Here is a 16,310-nt window from a genome sequence, read left to right on the forward strand (position 1 = left end):
TAACACCTGGTCTGGTTCATTACCCAGTACCAAATCCAATGTAGCCTCACCTCTTGTTGGCCTATCTACATACTGTGTCAGGAAACCTTCCTGCACACATTGGACAAAGACTGACCCCTCTAACGTGCTTGAACTATAGCTTTTCCGATCGATATTTGTAAAGTTAAAGTCCCCATAATAACTGCCCTGTTACTTTCGCACCTATCCAGGATCATCTTTGCGATCTTTTCCTCTACATCTCTGGAACTTTTTGAAGGCCTGTAAAAAACTCCCAACAGTGAGATCTCTCCTTTCCTGTTTCTAATCTCAGCCCATACTACCTCAATAGACAGGTCCACATCAAACGTCCTTTCTGCCACCATAATACTGTCCTTGACTAACAATGCCACGCCTCCCCCTCTTCTACCACCTTCTCTGCTCTGACTGAAACATCTGAACCCTGGAACCTGCAACAACCATTCCTGTCCCTGCTCTATCCATGTCTCTGAAATGGCCACAACATTGAAGTCCCAGGCACCAATCCAGGCTGCAAGTTCATCCACCTTATTTTGGACGCTCCTGGCGTTGAAGTAGACACACTTCAAACCACCTACCTGCCTGCCAATACACTCCTGCAACATTGAAACCTTATCCATAACCTCCCTATTCTCAACCTCCTGTATATTGGAGCTGCAATTCAGGTTCCCATTCACCTTTCGAATCAGTTGAAACCCTCCCAAAGACCATTGGCAAATTTTCCCCCCAAGATATTAGTACCCTCTGGTTCAGGTGTAGATCATCACTTTTGTAGAGGTCCCACCTACCCCAGAATGAGCCCCAATTGTCCAAGTATCTGAAAACCTCCCTCCTGCACCATCCCTTTCGCCACATGTTCAAACGCTCTCTCTCTCTATTCTTCTTCACGCTATCCCGTGGCACGGGTAACAAACCAGAGATAACCACTCTGCTTGTTTTAGCCCTGAGCTTCCACCCGAACTCCTGAATTTCTGTTTTACATCCCCGTCCCTTTTCCTACCTATGTCATGGGTTCCTACACGAACCACAACTTGGGGCTGGTTCCCCTCCCTTAAGGATCTCAAACACTCGCTCAGAGATATCACAGACCCTGGCACCTGGGAGGCAACATACCAACCGCGAGTCTCGCTCGTTCCCACAGACTCTCCCATCTGTCCCCTTAACTACCGAATCCCCAATCACTAATCCTCTACGCTTCTTCCCCCTTCCCACCTGAGCGTCAGGGACAGGCTCTGTTCCCGAGACCGGTACTCCATGGCTTACCCCAGTTGAGTCTTCCTCCCCAACAACATCAAAAACAGAGTACTTATTGTGGACAGGAACAGCCTCAGGGGATCGCTGCTCTGACTGCTTCTTACCCCGTCTAGCAGTCACCCATTCATCACTTTTAGGAGTAACTATCTCCCTGTAACTTGTATCAATAGCTGCCTCTGCTTCCCGAATGATTCTTAGTTCCTCCAGTTCCAGCTCCAGGTCCCTAACACGGTCCGCAAGGAGCTGGAATTGGATGCACTTCCTTCAGGTGTAATCAGCCGGGACACTACCAGTGTCCCTCACCTCAAACATCCCACAGGAGGAACATTGCACTGCCTGCACTGCCATCCCTATTACATCCCTTACTGAGAAACGAAAAGAGAGAAAAAAAAGAGCTTGCCTGCTCTCACTCCAAGTCTGTTTTTTTAGGTTAGAGGAGGGGGGAGGGTGGGATACTCTACACGTGTAGAGTATCGGGATTCCTCACCTTCCAATTTATTGGGGGAAAATAAACACACAAACAAAAACCTTCCCAGGCCTCTCCATGACCTATGTCCGGTTTTCGGTTTTCACTTAAAAAACACTCCGCTAAAAAAGTGAGGTAAAAATCAAACTATCTTACCCTCAGCACTCCTGTCTCGAATCACTCCCTCTCTGCTGTGCTCCAATGGAACAATGAGGTCGATCCTCTAAGGTAAGTAACTTTTAAACAAAAAAGATAGGTTGGAACCTTGGGTGGAGAGATGGCAGATGGAGTTTAATCTGGACAAATGTGAAGTATCTTGAAAGTCTAATAAAGATAGGAAATATACAGTAAATGGCAGAACCCTTAAGAGTATTGATAGGCAGAGGGATCTGGGTGTACAGGTACACAGGTCACTGAAAGGGGCAATGCAGGTGGAGAAGGTAGTCAAGAAGGCATACGGCATGCTTGCCTTCATCGGCCAGGGTATTGAGTTTAAAAATTGGCAAGTCATGTTGCAGCTTTAAAGAACCTTAGTGAGACCACACTTGGAATATAATGTTCAATTCTGATCGCCACACTACCAGAAGGATGTGGAGGCTTTGGAGAGGGGACAGAAAAGATTTACCAGGATGTTGTCTGGTATGGAGGGCATCAGCTATGAGGAGAGGTTGGAGAAACTTTGTTCTCACTGGAATGATGGAGGTTGAGGGGAGACCTGATAGAAGTCTACAAGATTATGAGGGACATGGACAGAGTGGATAGTCAAAAGCTTTTTCCCAGGGTGGAAGAGTCAATGACGAGGTTTATGGTGTGAGGGGCAAGGTTTAAAGGAGATGTACGAGGCAAGTTTTTTACACGGGGGGATGGTGGGTGCCTGGAACTCACTGCTGGAGAGGTAGTGGAAGCGGATTCAATAGTGAATTTTAAGGGGCGTCTGGACAAGTACATGAATAGGATGGGAATAGAGGATGTGGTCCCCAGAAGATTAGCGGATTTTAGTTCAGTCGGGCAGCATGGTGGGCCAAAGGGCCTGTTCATGGGCTGTAATTTTCTTTTTTTTTGTTTTTATGCACTCCCTGACGCAGGACATGTACGCCCTGATGCAAAGGGGCGGCACGGTGGCACAGTGGTTAGCACTACTGCTTCCTGGATTCATCCCTGCTTCCTTTCTTAAACAAGGGAACAGCATTGACTATTCTCCAGTCCTCCAGAACCTCTCCTCCCAGAGAACAGCAGCAGCAAGCTCGTTGAATATATTCAAGCCTGAGGTAGACAGATGTTTGCTCAAAGAAGTCATGGGTTATGAGGGCAACAGGTAGGTGGATTTGAGGCCACAATCAGAGCAGTCATGACCCTAATGAATGAGCTAAGTAAGGGCTGAATAGTCTACTCCAGCTCCTAATTCTTGTGTGTTTTTGTGTATTTTTAATCTAGACAAGATTAGAAAAGTATGTTTGGAAGTCTTTTCCCCCACAAGGAACTGGAAGACAGAAAGTTTCTGGAATTCTTTGTTGGCTAATGTTGTGAATATATTAGTAAATAAAATCAATAAGACTGTTGTGTAGGCTATGAAGCATGATTGTGTATTCATTGCCACATCTAAGATGTATTTCACTTCATACTTTGATTTACTAACAGAGCAGACAAAGCAACTGTTTGTCTCTTAATGCTTCAGTTGACAATCTTTCAAGGTATGCATCCCGAGCTCAAGAGCCAGTCAAGAGTTAAACTTAGAGACCCATTTGTCAACATTATGCATTCTTATGCTGAAACAAATATGAATTGTTCATAACATGTTTTGAAAAATGCATTGAATAGACTTTTTAACAATTTCTGTTTTCTTTACTTGCCTGCCACAGTGACCAACATAGCCTTGCTGAGTGGGGATTCAAGCCACCTGGTTTTGATGGATGTTCTGTATTTGCACTGGTACAACCCTTCTTGGTTTTTATTTGTAACCAGAAATGTCCCGATGTTGTCCTTTGTAAAGAGTTGACGAGGGGATAGCAGTTCATTATTTCTATAAAAGTAGATGGTGCCATGAAATTCCCTGTTCAGCGTGCAGATAATAGTGACTGTCTCTCCTTCTAAATACACTCCAGTTGGTTGATCAAAAGATACCTCTGGCGATGTTAGTGGTTCTGTAGTCAAAGAAATGCAAGCAAAAATTGGGAAAAATATTTATGTTTTAATGTACAGCGGAAGTTAAATCAATAATGACTGTATTATCATAGAACCCCAACACAGAAGGAGACTATTCGACTCATCAAGTCCACACCAACCACAATCCCCACCTTGGCCCTATTCCCATAACCTCTCATTTTTACCCTGCTAATCCCCCTGGTATTACATTGATAGGAAGAACAGGTCAATGAGTAAAATTCCAACAATGCCCATGAAAATTTACTGTCATTGGTGCTTTAATAGAAAACTGTTTTATTTCTCTTCTTTTCAGATATGAAAGATGGAAAATGCGAACAACTCATCAGTCCAACTGGGTCTTTATACCCATCACTTTCCTACCATTCATCCTCCAATCATAGAATCATTACAGTGCAGAAAGAGGCCATTCAGCCCATCGAGTCTACACCAACCACAATCCCACCCAGGTCCTACCCCCATATCCCTACATATTTTACCCACTAATCCCCTCTAATCTACGCATCTCAGGGCACTAAGGGGCAACGTTAGCACAGCCAATCAACCTAACCCGCACATCTTTGGAGTGTGGGAGGAAACCGGAGCACCCGGAGGAAACCCTCTCAGATGCAAGAATGTGCAAACTCCACACAGACAGTGACCCGAGCTGGGAATCAAACCCAGGTTCCTGGAGCTGTGAAGCCACAGTGCTAACCACTGTGCTTCCGTACTGCCCAATCACACCTGCAGCTGGGAATTGATACTTCACTTTGACGCTAAATAATCTGTTCTTAACAAGTGTCTGAACGTTTCATGCTTACCAAGCTGTTAAGAACCCAAAGATCATTTTAAGGGATTTATATTTATATGGGTCAAGGTGAGGAATAAGGTACAGTTTGATGTAGTTTCAATGTTCATGTGTCTGGAAGAGAGTTGTACATAGGTGTCATGCTGAACAAAGAGATTTAACTGTGTGGGGATTAGTTTCAGTTCCAGCTGAGATACTATTGTGTTTAGAAAGCTATGACATGAAGAAAGGTAGTTGCTTAGCAACTAGAGTGGCTCTGTAAGGGTCCCAAAAGTTTTCTTCGTCCTTTAGCTCCAACTCAAGGCAATTGGAAACTGGAAAGGAACTAGCAGGAGTTCTCAGCTCTGCTCAAAACTACATTGGAGTAAAATACAAGAAAGCCACTTCCAGAGGGGTGAGTAGACAGTCCAGAGACCCAGGGAACTGTGACAGAAAGAAGATTTAAGTGAAGTTAAAATCAAAAATTAAGTCAACAGAGACTGAGGCATGATTCAGAAGAATTCAAGGAAGGGGGAACCAAGTGCTCTGAGTTAGAGACAATTGCATTTAACTAGATTTAAAGTAGGAAACAGACCTTCAGGGGAAACCGAAATGTTTGAAGTAATTTTAGTGAGAAACAAGGGTTGGTCCAAAATCCTGGAATGACGTTGCTGCTAAAAGTGGAGTGGAGTCTGTTCAAATGGATCTTCTGGAAGACACGGACTGGATTTTTAGCATGTGAGTTGCTAAGTGAATCTACCAGTACAGAAGAAGATTTTAAAATGTATTTTGAGAGTTTAGAAACTCAACAATCATTGGGAGGGAATTATGAGGAGAAATCTGTAAGCAGTAATTTTGTGTGCTAGTCAAAGCTTCAAATGGACTTTGTCATCTGTGTTAATCTTAAAATCAGTGTGTATTGATTTAGCTAAAGGAGGAGTAAAGGAGTATTGTATTATAATCTATTTTTCCATGTCTAATAAATGTTTTTCCCTTGCTAAAATGAAAATCTGTGGATCTGCTGTATCTGGATTTCCAGAAGGCGTTTGACAAGGTGCCACACCAAAGGCAGCTACATAAGATAAAAGTACACAGTTTTACGCGTAATGTATTACCATGGATAGAGGATGGTTAACTAATGGTTAGCAAAGAGTGCAGGTAAATGGGTGTTTTTCTGGTTGGTGTTGTGCCTCAGGGATCAGTGTTGGAACTGCAATTGTTTACGCTTTACATAGATGATTTGGAGTTGGGGACTAATGTAGTGTGTCAAAATTCCCAGATGACACCAAGTGGCAGAGCAAAGTGTGCATAATATGCTGAAAGTCTTCAAAGGGATATAGATAGTCTAAGTGAGTGGGTGAGGGTCTGGCAGATGGAGTACAATGTTGGTGAGGTCATCTATTTTGGCAGGAATAACAGCAAAATGGACTATTATTTAAACTGTAAAAAATTGCAGCATGCTGCTGTGCAGAGGGACCTGGGTGTCCCTGTGCAGGAATCTCAAGGAGTTGGTTTGTAGATGCAGCAGGTAATTAAGAAGGCAAATGGAATTTTGTCCTTTATTGCCAGAGGGACAGAGTTTAAAAACAGCAAGGTTATATTGCAGCTAGATAAGGTGCTGATGAGGCCACACCTGGAATACTGTGTACAGTTTTGGTCTCCTTACTTGAGAAAGGATATACTGGCACTGGAGGGGGTGCAGAGGAGATTCACTAGGTTGATTCTGGAGTTGAGAGGGTTGGTTTATGAGGAGAGACTGAGTAGACTGGGACTATACTCATTGGAATTCAGAAGAATGAGGGGAGATCTTATAGAAACATATAAGATTATGAAGGGAATAGATAAGATAGAAGCCCACACAGACACGGGGAGAACGTGCAAACTCCACGCAGTCACCCAAGAATCATAGAATCATACAGTGCAGAACAGGCCCTTTAGCCCATTGAGTTGGCATTGACACCTTAGGAATACTTGAACTCTCACCTAATTCCAACTGCCAGCAGTTGGCCCGTAGCCCTGAATGTTGCGACGTGCTAAGTGCTCATCCAGATACTTTTTAACGGATGTGAGACAACTCGTTTCTACCACCTTCTGCCTCTCACCTTTAACCAATGTCCCCTCCTCATTGACCCTTCAACTAAGGGGAACAGCTGTTCCTTACCCACTCTGTCCATGCCCCTCATAATCTTGTACAATTTGATCAGGTCGCCCCTCCACCTTCTCTGCTCCAAAGAAAACAACCCCAGCCTACCTAATCACTCTTCATAATTAAATGTTCCATCCTAGGCATGATCCTAGTGTTCTCCTCTGGACCCACTCCAGTGCAATTGCATCATTCCAATAATGTGGTGACTAGAACTATACACAGTTCTCTAGCTGTGGCCTCACCAAAGTTCTATACAACATGACTTCCCTACTTTTGTAATCTATGCCTCAATTGTTAAAGGCAAGTGTCCCATATGCCTTTATTACCACCCTGCTAACGTGCTCTTCTGCTTTCAGAGATCTTTGGACAAACACGCCAAGGTCCCTTTGTTCCACCATTCATTGAATACTTTCTTGTCAAATTACTCCTTCCAAAATGTATCATCTCACACTTTTCAGGGTTAATTCCATCTGTCACTTATCTCCTATTTGACCATTCAGTCTGTAACTTCTTGCAGCCCAAGACACTCCACTGCACTGTTAACCACCCACTCAATCTTTGTGTCATCCACAAACTTAGTAATGATACCCCCCACATTATTTATTTAAATCATAGAATCTCTACAGTGCAGAAGGAGGCTATTCGGTCCATTTTGTCTGCACTGACCACAATTCCACCTGTTCCCTATTCCCACAGCCGCCTGTATTTACTCTGCTGGTCCCCTAGCACTAAGTGGCAACGTAGCATAGTTCATCAACCTTAACCTGCACATCTTTGGACTGTGGGAGGAAACTGGAGCACTCGGAGGAAACCTCCTCCTCCTCCTCTCCCCCCCACCAAAACAGGAGAAGAACGTGCAAACTCCACACGGAGTGCCTCAATCCACGAATCAAGCCCTGGGCCCTGTTGCTGTGAGGCAGCAGTGCTAACCACTATGCCACTGTGCCACCCAAAATGAATAATAGGGGGCGCAACACAGATCCCTGTGCTACATCACTGTACACTGGCTTCCAGTCATTAAAGCACCCTCAGTACACAACTGAGCTAATTTTGAATTCACTTTATTAAGTTACCCCACATCCCCTGTGAATTTACCTTCTTTACAAACGTCCCATGTAGGACCTCATCAAAGACTTTGCTGAAATCCATGTAAACGACATCAACTGCCACCCTCCCCCCCCCCCCTAACTAGTTAGTGGGGGGGGAGGGTGCAGGGGTAGGGGGAATTACAAAACCTAAAGTAAAGGAGAGGGTACGTGTGCAGGTTAATGTTGAGGATGTTCCACGAATTAAAGGAGTAGGGGGCACGAGAGAGGTTGGTAGCATTTCTACAAATAGGGTCCAGATAAAGGCTGGAATAAAGACACTTTACCTGAATGCACGAAGCACTCGGAACAAAGCGAATGAGCTGGTGGTGCAGATCAGCACAAATGGATATGATCTGGTGGCCATTACAGAAACGTGGGTGACAGGGACTGGGAGCTGAATGTCCAGGGGTATCAAGTGTTTAGGTAGGATAGACGGGAGGAAAAAGGGGGTGGGGTAGCTCTGCTGATTAAGGATAATATCAGGGCGGTAGTAAGGGAAGATATCGGCTCCAAAGAGCAGAACGTGGAATCGTTGTGGGTGGAGATAAGGAACAGTAAGGGGAGGAAGACGCTGGTGGGTGTGGTCTATAGGCCCCCAAATAATAACTTGGAGATGGGGAGGGCTATAAACAAGCAAATAAATGATGTGGGCAAAAGCTGAACAGCGATAATCATGGGGGATTTTAATCTGCATATTGATTGGATGATCCAAGTCGGATGCAATGGGCTTGAGGAAGAGTTCTTGGATTGCTGTCGGGATAGTTTCCTTGAACAGTGTGTGACGGAACCTACGAGGGAACGAGTTAACTTAGATCTGGTGTTATGTAACGAGGCAGGAAGAATTAGGGATCTTGTTGTGAGGGATCCTCTTGGGACGAGTGATCATAGTATGGTTGAATTTCTGATACAGATGGAGGATGAGAAAGTAGGGTCCCGAACCTGTGTCCTCTGTTTGAACAGAGGGGAGTACGATAGGATGAGAGTGGAATTGGCGAATGTAGATTGGGGGCGCAGATTGGTTGGTAAGACGGCTGAGGAACAGTGGAGGATTTTTAAGGAGATCTTTTTCGGTACTCAGCATAAATATATTCCGGTGGTAAAGAAGGACTGTAGGAGAAGGGATAACCAGCAGTGGTTATGGAAGGAAATAAAGGAGAGTATTAAATTAAAAGCTGATGCGTTCAGAGTGGCTAAAAATAGTGGGCGATTAGAAGATTGGGAAAGATTTAAAAAACAGCAAAGAATGACTAAGAAAGCAGTAAAGAAAGGAAAGATAGAGTATGAAGCTAAACTGGCTCTAAATATAAAAAATGACAGTAAAAGTTTTTACAAATATATAAAGAAGAAGAGACTGGCTAGTGTGAATGTTGGACCCTTGGAGGACGAGAGGGGGGATTTAACGGTGAGTATCGAGGAAATGGCTGAGACTTTAAATTGGTTTTTTGTGTCGGTTTTCACGGAGGAGAACACAAATAGCTTACCGAGTATTAAAGATAGAAGGATGGTAGGAGATGAGGTCCTTAATGCGATTACTGTCACTAGAGAGGTAGTGCTTGATAGACTAACGGGACTGAAAGTAGACAAGTCCCCAGGACCAGATGGAATACATCCCAGGGTTCTAAAAGAAATGGCAGCGGTGATAGCAGATGCCTTAGTAATTATTTATCAAAATTCACTGGACTCTGGGGAAGTGCCAGAAGATTGGAAAACAGCTAATATTACGCTGCTGTTTAAAAAAGGTAGCAGACAAAAGGCAGGGAATTATAGGCCGGTTAGCTTAACGTCCGTAGTTGGAAAAATGCTAGAATCCATCATCAAAGAGGAAATAGCAAGACACCTAGAAAAGAACAGTTTGATCAAGCAGACGCAGCACGGATTCGTGAAGGGGAAGTCGTGTTTAACAAATTTATTGGATTTCTATGAGGAAGTGCTAGTGCGGTAGACAGAGGGGAACAGGTGGATGTGGTGTTTTTAGATTTCCAGAAGGCGTTCGATAAGGTGCCTCACAAAAGGTTGCTGCAGAAGGCTAGGGTGCACGGAGTTGGGGGTAAAGTGTTAGCGTGGATTGAGGATTTGTTGTCTAATAGGAAACAGAGAGTTGGAATCAATGGATGCTTTTCTGGTTGGCAGTTGGTGACTAGTGGAGTGCTACAGGGATCGGTGCTGGGGCCTCAACTGTTTACCATTTACATAGATGATCTGGAGGAGGGGGCTGAGTGTAGGGTAACAAAGTTTGCTAATGACACGAAGATGAGTGGAAAAGCAAATTGCGTGAAGGGCACGGAAAGTCTGCAGAGGGATCTGGACAGGCTGAGTGAGTGGGTGAGGACCTGGCAGATGTTAGCAAATGTGTGGTTATCCACTTTGGTAGAAATAATAGTAGGATGGAATATTATTTAAAGGGTGAAAAGCTGCAGCATGCTACGGTGCAGAGGGACCTGGGGGTCCTTGTGCACGAATCACAAAAACCCAGTCTGCAGGTGCAGCAGGTGATCAAGAAGGCGAATGGAATGTTGGCCTTTATAGCGAGGGGGATAGAATATAAAAGCAGGGAGGTCTTGCTGCAACTGGACAGGGCACTGGTGAGGCCGCAGCTGGAGTACTGTGTGCAGTTTTGGTCCCCTTATTTGCGAAAGGATATATTGGCCTTGGAGGGAGTGCAGAGAAGGTTCACCAGGCTGATACTAGAGATGAGGGGGTTAGCCTATGAGGAGAGATTAAATAGACTGTACTCGTTGGAGTTTAGAAGAGGGGATCTTATACAGACATATAAGATAATGAAAGGGATGGATAGGGTAACGGTACAGAGATTCTTCCCGCTTAGAAAGGGTTGCAGGACAAGAGGGCACAGCCCCAAGATAAAGGGGGGGGCAGTTTAGAACAGAGTTGAGGAGGAACTTCTTCACTGAAAGGGTGGTGAATCTCTGGAATTCTCTGCCCATTGAAGTGGCGGAGGCTACCTCGCTAAATATATTTAAGTCACGGGTAGACAGGTTTCTGATAGACAAGAGAATTAAGGGTTATGGGGAGAAAGCGGGAAAGTGGAACTGATCCACTTCAGATCAGCCATGATCTTATTGAATGGCGGGGCAGGCTCGAAGGGCTAGATGGCCTACTCCTGCTCCTATTTCTTATGTTCTTATGTGCCCTCGTCTACATATCTGGTCACCTCCTCAAAAAATTCAGTCAAATTTTTAGTTATGACTTCCCTCTGAGGAAACTGTGCTGACTATTCCTGATCAAGCTTTGCTCTCCAAGTGCAGATAGATGCTCTCCTGCAGAACTTTCTGTAATAGGTTCCATACCACTGACATGAGACTCACTGGAAAGTAGTTCCCTGGTTTCTCTCTACAACCTTTCTTAAATAGCAGAACCATATTAGCCGTTCTCCAGTCATCTGGCATCTCCCCCAAGGCCAGAGAGGGATTAGAAATTTGGGTCAGAGCCCCTGCAATCTCCTCCTTTGCCTCCCACAGCTGCCTAGGGCATAATTCATTTGCACCTGGAGATTTATCCATTTTCAATTCCAAGGTTCGAACTGAGATCTCACCTCCTGGATCAGTGTCTTATTGCGGCACTTTGTCAAACGCCTTCTGGAAGTCGAGATATACCACATCTAAGATTCACTGTTACCCACCTCATTGGTTATGTCCTCAAAGAAGTCAAGCAAGTTTGTTCAGCATGACATACCCTTCATAAAACCATGCTAGCAATGGTTGATTGAGATTGCTCTTTCCAATTGCCCAGTCATCTCAATCTTAATGCTTGATTCCATCAACTTCCCCATCACAGAGGTCGAGCTAACCAGCCTACAGTTTCCAGTGGAATGGTGGCACAGTGGTTAGCACTGCTGCCTCACAGCACCAGGGGCCTGTGATCAATACCTGGCTCTGTTGGAGTCTGCATGTTCACCCCATGTCTGCCTGGGTTTTCTCTGAGTGCTCTTGTTTCCTCCCACAGTCCAAAAGAAGGTTAGATACATTGACCATGCTAAATGTTAATGTAATCCTACTTGTGATACTAATAAATAAACTTTCTTATTTTTTGCCTCTCCTCCTTTTGGAATAGGGGCGTCACATTATTGAGTTTCCAATCCACCAGGACCTTACCAGAATCCAAGGAATTTTAAAATATAACAACCAATGCATATCCACTATCTCTGCTGCCATCTTCTTTAATCCCTGAAGGTGCAGGCTATCAGGCCCCAGAGACTTATCTGCCTTTAATCCCATTAGTTTATTCAATATCCTCTCCCCAGTGATGGTTACTGCACCAAGTTCCTTTGCATTAACTACAGTTTTTGAAAAATCTTCATCATTCTCTACCGTGGTGACAGAGGCAATATATTGGTTTGGTGCCTCTGCCATCTCTGTGTTCCCCATTAATACCTCACTTGTATCATCCTCTAAAGGGCCAACATTTACTTGAGCTATTCTCTTCCTCTTTATACACTTATAGAAGCTTTTGGTATCATACCATGTTTGGTATTATGGTTTCTGCTAGTTTCCTTTCATAGTTTGTTTATCTTAGCTGTTTTGATTCTATTTTTAGTAGCCTTTTGCCGAATCTTAAAGTTCTCCCAATCCTCCAGCTTACCACTAGTTTTTACTAAATTGCCCCTTAGTGTCCAAAGATGTGTAGGTTAGAAGGATTAGCCAAGGTAACTGCACGAGATTATGGGAGTGAACCTTGGTGAGATACAATTTCAGAAGGCCAGTGCATCTGCCAGACCCTCGCCCGCTCACTTAGACTATCTATATCCCTTTGTAGACTTTCAGTGTCCTCTGCACACTTTGCTCTGCCACACATCTTAGTGTTATCTGGGAATTTTGACACACGACACTTGGTCCCCAACTCCAAATCATCGCTGTAAATCGTAAATGATTGTGGTCCTAACACTGATCTCTGAGGCACATCACTGGTCACTGATCACCAACCAGAAAAACACCCAATTACCCCCACTCTTTGCTTTCTGTTAGTGAACTAATCTTTTATCCATGCTAATACATTACCTGTAACACCTTGCACCTTTATCTTATCCAGCAGTCTTTGGTGCGGTACCTTGTCTAATGCCATCTGGAAATCCAGATACATCACATCCACAGGTTCCCCATTGGCCACTGTACATATATTGTTCCCAAAGAATTTCACCAAATTAGTCAAACATGACATGCCCTTCATGAACCCATTCTGTGTCTTACTAATGGGACAATTTATATCCAGATGTCTCATTATTTCTTCCTGGAGATCCATTCAAGCATTTTACTTACTACAGAAGTTAAGCTAACCGGCCTACAGTTACCTGCCTTTTGTCTACCTCCTTTTTTAAACAGTGGCGTCACATTTGCTATTTTCCCATCTTTGGGAACCATTCCAGAGTCCAGCGAATTTTGGTAAATTGCCACTAGTGCATTTGCTATTTCTTCCACCATCTCTTTTAGTACCCTGGATGCATTCCATCACGATCGGGAGACTTGTCTAAGTTTAGCCCCATTAACTTCCCCCAAAACAACCTCTTTAGTGATAACAGTTTCCAGGTCCTCACCTGCCTTCCTGTCATCATTTTTTGGCATGTTATTTGTGTCTTCCACTGTGAAGACTGGCTCAAAATACCTGTTCAATGCCTCAGCCATTTTCCCATTTTCAGTTATGACATCCCTTTCTCATCCTCCAAACAGCCAATGTTTACTTCAGCCACTCTTTTTCATTTTATATATTTGGAGAAACTTTTGCTATCTGTTTTTATATTCTGTGCTAGTTTACTCTCATAACCCATCTTACTTTTCTTTATAGCTTTTCTTGTGGCTTTCTGTTGGCTTTTAAAGATTCCCCAATTCTCTAGGTTTCCACTAATCTTTGCCTCTTTGTATGCATTTTTTTTCAAGTTGATCCCCCCCTTTATTTCCTTCGATATCCAAGGCTGATTATCTCTTTTTCTACAGTCCTTCCTTATCACTGGGATATATTTTTGCTGAACGCTGTGAAAGGTTGCTTTGAAAATCCTCCGCAGTTCCTCAATGGTCCCACTGTAAAGTTTTTTCTCCCAGTCTACCTTAGCCAACTCCTCCCTCATCTCTTTATAATCTCCTTTGTTTAAGCACAAGACACTGGGGTTGGATTTTACCTTCTCACGCTCCATCTGTATTTTAAATTCAACCATACTGTGATCACTTCTTCCAAGAGGGATCCCTAACTGCAGGATCATTAATTATTCCTGTCTCATTCCACAGGACCAGATCTGGGATAACTTGTTCCCTCATAGGTTCCTTTATAAACCGTACAAGGAAGCTGTCGTGGAAACATTCTCTGAACTCCTCCTCGAGGCTGCCTTAACCAACCTGGTTGACCAATTGGTATGTAGATTAAAATCCCCCATGATAATTGCTGGGCCAGTTTTACACGCATCAGGTATTTCTTTGTTTATTTCTTGCCCCACTATGATGTCATTATTTGGTGGCCTATGGCCCAGTGACTTTTTTTCCTCGCTATTACTAATTTCCACCCAAATGGATTCAACCTTTTTTTCCATTGAACTTATATCATCTCTCACTACCTTCCTTATCATCTTTCACTACTATCATCCTTAAATATCAGAGCTACACCAACTTCCCTTACCTTCCTGTCTGTCCCTCCGAACAGTTTGATACCCCTGGATATTTAACTCCTAGTTGTGACCATACTCCAACCATGTCTCTGTAACGGCCACCAAATCAAACTCGTTCGCAATGATTTGTTCCGTCAACTCATTTATCTTGTTTCGAATGTGACGAGCATTCAGATAAAGTGCCCTTCAACTAGTTTTTGTACCTTCTTTTTGAATTCTAACACTTCCATTAATAACATCTCCTGAGTTCTCCTTCCTTTTAACTTTTTTCTTAATTTTGATGCAGTTGGAACATTTTCCCCATATTTTGTCCTTCTCCCTCCTTCTCAGACTCCTTACATAGGTTCCCATTCCCTGGCATATTTGTTTAAACCCTCCCCAACTGCTCTAGCAAACATTTCCCCTAGGACATCAGTCCCAGTCCGGCCCAGGTGTAACCCATCCAATTTGCACAGGTCCCACCTCCCCCAGAACCGGTCCCAATGCCCCAGGAATCTGAAACCCTCCCCCGACACCATCTCTCCAGCCACGTATTTATCCGATATATCCTCTCATTTCTATTCTAACTAGCACGTGGCACCAGTAATAATCCTGAGATTGCTACCTTTGAGGTCCAATTTCTTAACTTTTCTCCTCACTCCCTGTATTCTGCTTTTAGGACCTCATCCCTTTTTTCACCCATGTTGCTTGTGCCAATGTGTACTACGACCACTACACCCTCCCCCTTCAGAATGTCCTGCAGCCGCTCCGAGACATCCTTGACCCGAGCACCAGGGAGGCAACATACCATCCTGGAGTCTCATTTGCGGCCACAGAAACATCCGTCTATTCCCCTTATAATTGAATCCCCTGTAACTATTGCACTGGCACACTTTTTACTCCTGCCCTCTGCAGCAGAACCAACCATGGTGCAATGAGTTTGCTTTCCCTAGAGAAGTCATTCTCCTCAACAGTATCCATATAACTGTTTTTCAGGGGAATGGCCACAGGAGATTCCTGCACTACCTGTCCATCTCTCTTGCTCTGTCTGCTGGTCACCCATTCCCTTCCTGCCTGCGGAGTCTGAGCCTGCGGTGTGACCACCTCTCTATACGTGCGATCCACGATACTCTCTGACTTGCGGCTGTTCCACAGTGTCTCTGGCCAACGCTCCAACTCTGAAACTCGAGCTTCCAGGAGCTGTAACTTGAGACACTTCCTGCACACATGCTGACCCAGGGGGCTGGGAACGGTCCACAGCCTCCCACATGGAGCAAGGGGAGCAAATCACAGCTTGGAGCTCTCCTGTCGTGTCTTACCCCTTTAAATTAAATTTTTGAAAGCTGTTTTGTATCAGATTATATCCAATTTTCTAAGGCCCTTCTTTCCTGTTCCTTGTTACAACCTTTTCAAACTATAAACCATTAGCTCTCTCTCTCTCCAGAGATTTACATTAAAATAGTCGAACATTTTCAGTTTTTACTCAAAACAATCTTTAATCCCCTACACTCACCTGTTACTGTAAGAGTCACAGCATTGCTTGGCTGTGACACTAACTGTCTTTTTCCCATCAATATTCTGTACTGACATTGATATCTCCCTCCATCCTTTCTATTGGCAACAGTGAATGTCGCAGTGTTAGACTTTGTGAAGATTTGATGAAAGGACAGAAGTTTATTATCTTTGTAGAAGTAGATTGGATGATGATATTCTCTGTTCACTGTGCAGGTGATAGTGGCTGTCTCTCCCAGTAGATACACTCCAGTTGATTGATCAAGCGATATTCCTGGCACTGTTGGTGGATCTGTGGTAAAATGTTTGAAAAAATAGAA

At 44.0% G+C, this 16,310-nt stretch overlaps 1 protein-coding gene across 1 annotated transcript in view; it reads right to left on the reverse strand.

The window, feature by feature from the left end:
- LOC145359803 (Fc receptor-like protein 5) overlaps positions 1-16,310 on the reverse strand; it is a 71,360-nt gene that overhangs the window by 19,911 nt on the left and 35,139 nt on the right. Inside the window, exons 5-6 of the mRNA XM_080214579.1 lie at positions 15,992-16,282; positions 3,586-3,876 (exon numbers count right to left, since the gene is read on the reverse strand). Of these exons, the coding sequence (XP_080070705.1) occupies positions 3,586-3,876; positions 15,992-16,282 (582 nt within the window). The remainder of the gene's footprint in view (positions 1-3,585; positions 3,877-15,991; positions 16,283-16,310) is intronic.

This window comes from Carcharhinus amblyrhynchos, chromosome 29, assembly GCF_965287045.1.
Source record: "Carcharhinus amblyrhynchos chromosome 29, sCarAmb.v2.hapA, whole genome shotgun sequence".
In the NCBI taxonomy this organism is placed as follows: Eukaryota; Metazoa; Chordata; class Chondrichthyes; order Carcharhiniformes; family Carcharhinidae; genus Carcharhinus; species Carcharhinus amblyrhynchos.